The sequence below is a fragment of the Magnolia sinica genome, chromosome 19 (assembly GCF_029962835.1).
Source record: "Magnolia sinica isolate HGM2019 chromosome 19, MsV1, whole genome shotgun sequence".
Taxonomy (NCBI): domain Eukaryota; kingdom Viridiplantae; phylum Streptophyta; class Magnoliopsida; order Magnoliales; family Magnoliaceae; genus Magnolia; species Magnolia sinica.
In genome coordinates this window covers 22601775-22611338 of record NC_080591.1, presented here as the reverse complement: position 1 = coordinate 22611338, position 9564 = coordinate 22601775, and the positions used below count along the sequence as shown (strand labels likewise).

At 36.9% G+C, this 9564-nt stretch overlaps 1 protein-coding gene across 1 annotated transcript; it reads left to right on the top strand.

Annotated features, from left to right (window-relative positions):
* Positions 1-585: 585 nt before the first annotated feature.
* Positions 586-9268, top strand: LOC131234559 (2-oxoglutarate-dependent dioxygenase AOP2-like). Its single transcript, XM_058231496.1, has 3 exons — positions 586-954; positions 4897-5221; positions 8866-9268. The coding sequence occupies exons 1-3, from the start codon at positions 587-589 to the stop codon at positions 9136-9138; spliced, it is 966 nt and encodes a 321-aa protein (XP_058087479.1). The 5' UTR covers position 586; the 3' UTR covers positions 9139-9268.
* Positions 9269-9564: the final 296 nt, after the last annotated feature.

Genomic DNA, 9564 nt, shown 5'->3' with positions numbered 1-9564 from the left:
ATTCTAGAGTTAATTTCCAGAGTTTTGTTAAGGCCAACTGAGTATCTTTGGAAGTCTCCATTTTTTTTCTTCACTAGTCTTGGTGAACAAATGGATTGAGTTAACTTAGACAACTAGGGTTGATTTTTTTTTTTTTTTTTTTTTTTTTTTTTTGAGTATTTAAACTATGATCTAAACCATCAAAATCAAGCTATTATCATGATCCCGACAATGGGATAAATGGGCTATGCCCCAACAACTGCAGACAATTTTGATCACATGAAGTGTTGGAGTAGATTAACGCAATCTTTCTAAATTATGCTATTTCTTAATTATTTTGGTTAAGATGTGATTTCCTTTTTTTAAAAAAAGTGTGTATCTATTAAGACATCTAAAGATCTACACAAATTTCACACGACTTTATATGTTCATTTTATTCTCAATGAAATAAATAAATTACAATTTTCATAATGTAATCTCTTATAGTTTAACATGAAGCTTTTCATTACTGCAATATGAAGAATGCCTTGTTCAAAATTTCTCTTTCCTCTTTGATCTCTCATAGACCTTTTTTTTTTTTTTTTTTTTAAAACAAAGTAGCAGGGAAATGGCATCCAAAACAACATCAATCCCTGTCTTAGATTTCTATGGAGATGGATTAGAGCCTGGAACACCATCATGGGCCCAGTTGAGTGCCGAGGTGGGCCATGCTGCTAGGGAATTTGGGTGCTTTGAGGCCTTGTGGCCCACCTCTGTGGCCGATCGCCAGCTTTTATTTCCAAAGATTAAAGAGGTCTTCGCACTCCCTGTGGAGACCAAGCGAAAGAACGTTTACGAAGATCCATTAAGTGGATACAACGGTCCACATAGGCCATTCACAAATCTCGAAAGCTTAGGAATCAACGGTGCAGATTCACTTCAAGGGGTGGAGGATTTTACCAACGTTTTGTGGCCTCAAGGGAATCCAGATTTCAGGTGAATATTTGAACATGGTTTTACATAAGAGAAATGCACCAGTGCTCTGATAGCACTATAAGTTATAGTACTACTACTTGCACTGGGACACTTGGTCCAATCCATTGATCTGGACCGTTCATTAGGCCCAACTTATTTGAAAAATATAATCATTTGATCAATGGCTTTTAATATGGACGGTGAACATCATTAGCACAAAAATAGGTCCACTAAGCAATTTAGAGGTTTGCTAAGGCCACAGGCTTGCATAAGGCCATCTACACAACACTACTTGTGCCAGTGTGGCACACAGGAGCAATATCCAAGCCGTCCATCAGATGGGTCTGACCATTTATATGATTTGGTTTGCACTTCAGGTGGGCCACATTGTTATGAATTGGCGGACCACCAAAAAGGAACATTTGCCACGTTTTTTCAGCCATCAATTTGTTTCGCAAACAAGTGGACTAGCCTATTTTTGGGGCAATGCATATTCAGTGGGATCCACCAGATGGAAGGCTAGGATCTTGTACCTGCGTTTTGCCACCAATTCTCTTCCTACTCAACTTGTGTATAGCTTAAACTAAAGAACTGATTCTCATTAATAGATCAATAATAAATAGCAACTAATAATCTAAACATACACACTCAATCTCACAAGTAAGCATTATCACAAAGAGAGTCTTCAGATAGGCCCCACCGTGAACACAATACATCATAACGCAAAATCCAGGCCTATCCACTCCCCTGGTAATAGGCTATGACCATAACACTGTTACTGGTAATATTTTACACATGTAATATGTTGTTAGAAAGCTATTGATAAACCCTTCAATATAGGAACTAACAAAGCTAGTTGGCCCTGAAAAATGTCATTTTCTAGTTCAAAATCACATTTCTATTGAAACTTAGGGCTTGTTTGAGGCCTAAACATCCTTTCAATGCAAATGTCGATGATGACGTGCGTTTGGATATGCTTCGTGAACTATCTTCTGAGCTGCCAGTCGATCCAATGGGTGCTAAAACACTGACTTGGGTTCATGGAAAAAGCAGGCCTAAAACTCATTTCTTTGGAAACTCTCCTTTGAGTAAGTATCTCCAAATGTGCCTTTATTATTTTTAATAAATTATATTTTTAGTATTTTAGGATTTTAAGAGTCCAACTCCTCTTCGTTTTAGCCATCTAAGAGTTTAGGATTTTAAGAGTCCAACTCCTCTTGGTTTTAGCCATCTAAGAGTCTTTTACAAGTTTAGTTAAGAATAGATGCCTTTCACTTATATATATATATATATATATATAATTTTTACTATTTTGAAAAAGTTTTCAAATTTAAGTCATATTCAACGTCTAGGGCACCTTTTGCTTATTTAATTCCATTATTAATGATGTAGATCGACAACTTTTTTCATTAATAATATCATTTTTTCTTCCTCGTTTTATAGATTTTTTTTTTAAAAAATCCTTGTAGGTTCAAGGGGTTATTTTTGGGAATAAGATGGTAAATGTTCTCTCTTTTATCTTCACACTCTTTATACTATTTGTATCAGAGTAAGGTTTGGATTAAGCAGGCAATAATCTTATAAACTCTCGAGATTGAGATGCATACAATGATTGCTTGTTGACTGAGGTTATGGAGTGCAATAGATGGGTAGTAAAGAATGGCCCACAATAAACGGAGGGGATCACAGTCAGCCAATGTGGGGTCCATTAGGTCCAACACTCATACCAAATCAGAGACCTCAACCCTATTGCATGATATAAGTCTAGCAATCATAGACCTCCCAAAAAGGAATATTTACCAAGTCTTTTCAGCCATCAGTTTATTCCACAAACAAGTGAATAGGCTTGAATTTTTGAGCAATACATCTTTAGTGGGACCCACCTGATGGACGGCTAGGATCTTGTACCTGTAGGCTACCTTTTGCATGCATGGGCTTAGCAAAGCTATGGAGGTTTATCAATCAATAACGATAGAAAACGAAGATAATCAAAATATCAAATACCAAATTAATTCATTGCAAGAACAAGGAAATCCAGTGAGAAGGAAATCAAGAGATTTGGACCGTTAGATATGGCTGAACTTTCTAACTTCTATGATACTCCTTTGAATTCTTTTCCTACTCTGATTAATAGATAAACAACAAATAGCAACTAATAACATAAACTTACCCACTCAATTCCACCAGGTACCTTACCAAAGATAGTCATCTGGTGCCCCACTGCAAATACACCATAGCCCAAAAACTAGGTGATCTAGCCACTCCTGAAGTGGGCCACCTACCTGTGAGAAAAATTGGCCGTTAGAAATGATGACCACCCACCTATACTCAAGCTTACACTTGTGACCCACTTTATCAATGGACTTGCTTTATTCTCTGGCTGGGTATGTTTGTATTGAGACCCACCCACATGATCAGGATGGTCTAGGATGTTCATCTCCTAGTCAGCACTGTGATTGGCCATGGACTTAAAAAAAATAAATCAACGGTTAGATTATTTCAGTTTGTAAATTAGGAAGACCTGTGACCATTGAAGGTGGACCGTTGCTTTGTTACATGGAAATATTTGCATATCTTATTTTTTAAAAATGCTATTTGCTCATTGTATTACATCATGAATTCCTCAGAGGGACTTGTGGTGGTCCCCAACCCTCCACGATCACTAATCACTGTCTTTCTAAAATTGACCTCATTGGATGATCACAGCCACTGATTAATGAGACGATGGCGATCATGTGATCTAAGACAATTTTTGAGCTATCTGCAAACCACAGCTGGAACTTCCCAATCAATCAGCCATTGGGTGGACATGCATGTTAGAGTGTATCTTGTATAGATGATATGTATTGTTTCAATGGCCAAGAAAATATCCTGCTCTGATGCCGTGTTACAGAGAAATCACGGAGATAATTGAAAAACTGTATGATTATGGAGACAATGAATACTTGGATATATACAACTATAGATGCCACATACAAGTTATTTCGGGTCCTTGCTCTTGCTCCGGTGGTAGACTCTTAGGAGTTTCAACGCCTGGTCAAGGGTTCACGTACCCATAGGTGGTGAAATTCCACTAACGCGTGAGTGTGTGGTGGTGCGTGTGCGTGTGTTAAATAAATAAATTTTAAGAAAAAAGGATTCAAGTACCCATGAAATCCCACTCAGGCGTGAGTGTGTGGTGGCGTGTGTGCATGTGTTATAAAAAATAATAAATAAATAAATAAATAAAGAAAAAAAAATGCCAAATACAAGTAGGGAAATGGTACTCGACCTCATTGGGATCTTTCCATGAGGTCAAGCTATGTGGACCCCACCGTGATATCCATCAAACATCTACCCCATCGGTCATATGCACCATTCCATGGTGGGCCACAGGCTTAAAAATCAAGTCAACCATGACTTGAGTGGGCCACACCACATACAACAGTTGAGAGGAGTTACGCTCCCATTAAAACATTCATAATCATTTATTGGGCCCACTTAGATGTGGTTCACAAGTCCAGCCCATCCATTATGTGTGTCCCACTTGGAGGAGGTGTCAAACCAAGGTTCAGCTGCATCCAAAACTCAGGTGACCCCAGACAAGTGCTTTTATATGTTTTAAGAATGTTATCACATGGTTTAATTTAGATGGTATGGCCCACCTAAGTTCCATGTACGGTTGATTTTTGGTGTATCCCATAAACTAGGGCACCCATCAAATGCATGGCCTGTTGATGTTCAACAAACATCAAGTTGGGGCCCACACAGCTGGCCCCCATGGGAAGTTCCCATGAGGTTGACCTCATAGTACCATTTCCCATACAAGTATACATACCACACACACACACACACACAGTCTAACAAACCACAGATGGCCCACTTGACCCAAGAGGACCCCACACCCACCAAGGAAATCTTATTGGGTTATTGCTTTTCTTTTCATCTAACTTAAAATATTCTACTTGTTTTTAATTTGTTTAGTGAAGCAGTCTACTTGTTTCTTAAGAAGCTGAGTGAGTTTGGAGGGATTGTAAGTAGGATGGTTTTAGAGAACCTGGGCGTGGAGAAGTATCATGACGGTCTGATGGAGACGTTGGATTGCCATGTTCGAATGATGCATTACAAGCATCCTTTAAATGGGGTGAGCCGCATTGAAGGTCTTGGTGCACATGCCGATTCAAACTTCCTGACCATACTGTTTCAAGATGAGGTGAATGGATTGGAAGTTCTCAACAAACAAGGGCAATGGATACCAGTGCTACCATCTCCTAACTCCTTGATTGTCATCGTTGGTGTTACCCTTGTGGTGAGTATTGTGCATTATCATACATGGCCCACCATCAGCATTTAAAATCCAATTTTCAGTTTGTACAAGTTGGGCTAGTGATCCAGACCAGTGGTTAAATGAGCGAAAAACGGTCCAGATGGAAGGATCATAGTCACCCAAATTTGGCCTTTTAAAGTTGAATGTGGACCACTGTTACATCCCGTGGGTAACCGTATATTTGCCGGCCACAAACTGAAAGGTCCTTTTTCTTTTGTAGCATAGCCTATAGCACATCGTGCGGCCTACATATGGAAAGCATCTGGATCAATGAATCATGGGCCCTGATTATACAAACTGAAAATCTGAGTTGCATCATGGTTCTAGAACTATTGCACACTCAACTAAAAAACAAACCGCATCATAGTTCTAGAACTTACACACTCAACTAAAAAACAAACCGAGTCGACTCAACGAGATCTTGAGCCAAGTTATTTCGAAACAAACATGGTGAGTACATGGATAAAGAAAAGAGATCACCACCTTCTCTTAAGAATACTCTATAAATCTACAAGGAGATATAAATTGATATTATTGATAAAAATCTGTTTATAAGTCCTAAACTCTAAATTCGAATATTTTCTAAAATAATAAACTTTACAATATATATATATATATATATATATTAAACAACTTCTAAATTAAATCTTTAAATTATATATTATAGGACTATCCAAAACCTAAAATAACAAAAACTATAATTTACTAAAAACAATAAAATTTAATATTAAACTTAAAATCAAACCTTAAAATGATTTTAGTTTTGAAAACAGTTTAGGGCCAATGGCTTTTGGCATTGGCTAGGATATAGAATTCGTTGATGTCTTTCCAACGATATATTATATATGCAAAATGGATAACCAATCACAAAGTGATGGCCATTTAACTGTGATGCTCTCTAAACCCTTAATCAAACTTTTTAACTGGATTTCTTTTGACTCTAACAATTTATGTGATTGTTTCTAACTTTTTCTTATATCAAAAACTTAGGGGTTGTTTGGTATCATGGATTGGAGGGGGTTTCAAATCCCCTTAATTATTTGGCAGCATAAAGTAACTAAGGGTTTCAAATCTAGGGGGTTGTTATCTCCTCTTTTAGGGGATTTGTAATCCACAGGGAGAGCTTAGATTATACCTAAAATTATTTCAATAGTTGCAGGTGTAACATGTGTGTCACTGTACACTATCATTCTATTGGGCACATGACCCATTAATGATGATCAACACCATCCAAACATTCTCTATATTAATCAACGATTAAAAATCGTTGGTTAGTCACTCAGACATGATCTTGTGCGCTTGCGGTTCGTCTAAGACTTGAAATTTCATCATTTTCAGGTAAAATATATATTTCAGCGGGCTTATCACAACCATAGTGTCAAAAATTATATATCTCACTAATTAGGGATATTAAAGTTGATTTGGTAATTAAATTCAAACCCCTATAAATATACCATGCATAAGTATTTTTGAATTAAAGTTGATTCACACTCCAGGGTGCCAAACACACTGGGAGGATTGCCAATCCAGGGGGTTTCTATTCCTGGGGGTTCCGAATCCAGGGGGTTCCAAATCCACGCTCCCAAACTGGCCCTTAGTCCCGGTTGAAGAAGACTTTGAGTCAAGTGACTCGAAATGAGTTACTTGCCTTCTTGAACTATTTTCAAAATAAACTAGAGCCTGAGACTCAACCTAGCAACACAAACCTAATAAGTAATGCTCTTAGACCTTGTTGGGGATCAAGGAAATGAGAATGTGAATTTGGTAAATTTATGAACTTATCATATATATATATATATATATATATATATTTGCATTGGCTTAAGATTTTATAAATTCTAAAGTCCATTGTATGGGAACAAAACTACAAATCCATGGATTTGAGTAGCATTTATTACAATGCTAGAGCATCAATTACCGAGGAAATGCCTTTTAAATCAATCTAAACTGCCAATCAAGTATAAAACACTTTTTAAGATCTACCATGCAAAAAATCAGACTGATTTGATAATCAAACCCTCCTAGATTCCTCCTTGTTTTATCGCCATCCTTTTTACTTCCCATAGATCATATGGTCACTATTTCTAACATTAGTGATTAATTGGAATCATACTATTGAATTGTTTATTAAACCTATTTTGTACAAATGATTTTGACCATCCATATTTGAGGCCATTGATCAGATGGTTATGATAATCAGCGCTCAGTGTGACATTTGCATGTTAGCCCATGAAATTTAGTGGTCTAAATCAATTAATTGGACTGTGTAACTGTCCCATGCAACTAGGAGCACCGGAGCATTTCTCTTTTAATATTTACTAGCCTTCCTAAGGTTTTTAATTCATAATGATGGGAAAATAACAAACAGGTACCTATAGTTGTAATAGAATTATAATTATCCGCCTATAAATCATCCAATTACAGCTACATCTTACTAATTTTATACTACTTTTTTAAATGCACTCAGTCAGAAAGTCAATAAATAAGCATTTTTAATGATTAAAATTGCTTTTTTAATAAAATGTAGTGCATTGTTTTGCAAATTTACTAAAACACTTGCTTATCTATACGAAGGGCATAGCTTTGGATGAAGTGGATGGAAGGACTCCATGTGGATGAGATCCACCCCATCCATCAAGTGGGCCACCTATAGAGGACTGGTGTAGATGGTTTTGATATATATGATACGTGCCCTTATTAGGGTTAACGTACGGAGGCTGTTTCCACCTTCATATTACATCTTAGATGATGATCCGAACCGTTTAGGTTCCGGATTCTATGCTGCAAAAGCCACGGGAAGACACATTTGTTGAACAAATGATTGTGAATGAAGATGAACATGAAACATTTAAAAGTAACCTTTTTAATGGCTTATATTCAAATCCAAGATTCAAAGTCAGGATCTTCACTGAGGCATGATTATAAGAACATAATTCTATATGATAGCAACGAGGACATGACGGTTCAAATCAACCCAAAGGTGCAATCCATGGCTGAAAAACAGCCAGCATAATAAGGTAATGTGTTGTAGGTGAGTGTACCCTATCATGAGTAATGCTCACCTGCTCACATTCTTTTGTGAGCACCCGTGCACACCTTTGCACACGTGTCATGGGCAGAGAATCTGAACGGTCTAGTGATGAGGCACCCTTTGAAACTCTATATGCCCATTTTTCAAATTGATCCAAAACTCTAGTAGGCCAAAGAAAAGAGAAATACAAATCACAAGATGAAATTGTTTTGTATTTCCATGGTCCGCCAGAGTTTTATATCAGTCTGAAAGTTGGGCTAGTGAGGTTTCAAGGGGTGACGCATCACATGGACCGTTCAGATTCTATGCCCATGACATGTGTGCAAAGGTGTGTAAGAAGGTGCGCAGGTTAGCATTCCTCAACCTATCATAATTTCATGGGTTTTATAAAAGAAAAAGGTATTTTTTGTGATTTAAATAAGTTTAACCGTTGATCTTTTGAAGAAGTGTATAAAAGAAAGTATTATAAAATTAATTCCATAATTAATAAGTGGATAATTATAATTTTCTCTTTGTATATCTTTGATTGGAGATCCTACAATTCCTCATATGTTGTATGTGATGAACGGCTATAATGTTTTGGGTCCTTTTATAGGCATGGGCCAACGAAAGGATACACGCACCTCTACATCGTGTGAGCATGATTGGAGAAAAGGATAGATATTCAATGGCGCTTTTCATGATGTCCAAGGCGGGCAAGATGGTTCGGACACCTGAAGAACTTGTGGATGAGCAACATCCATTGATTTTCAAGCCCTTTGATTACTTCAAATTTCGACGCATGTACTTATCTGAATTCGAACGCTTCAACCTGTCCAATCCATCAGAAGCCTGTCTAGCAGCCCTCAAGGAGTATGCTGGAATATAGGTTTGAGCTTTGTGTTCCATTGTCAGCTATCTCGGAGGAAGAGGAGACAAATAGCGTTTATAAACCTCAAATCTTGTTAGAGGAATGCATGAATAAAATAATTTCTTAGAATGTTCTTATTTCAATATATATTACAGAAAGATGGATATGAGTCGATGGCAGTTCTAAATCTAACCTATTTATTATAAAAAAAAGTTTGATAATAAATAGGTTAGTAATATAAAAAATTTTCTTGTCTTCCAATAAAGAAAAAAGAAGGACTGGTGTGCATTTTGAATCCCATAAAAAAGTGAAAATTGCTAAGGGCCCGTCTGGATGCCACCAAATAAATTACATTTTTTACTTGCAAAAGTAGACATGTAACTTATTTTAAATAAGTTTGGTTTATGCTAATTATAAGTAACTTTTTTACTTAAAGTTATTTAA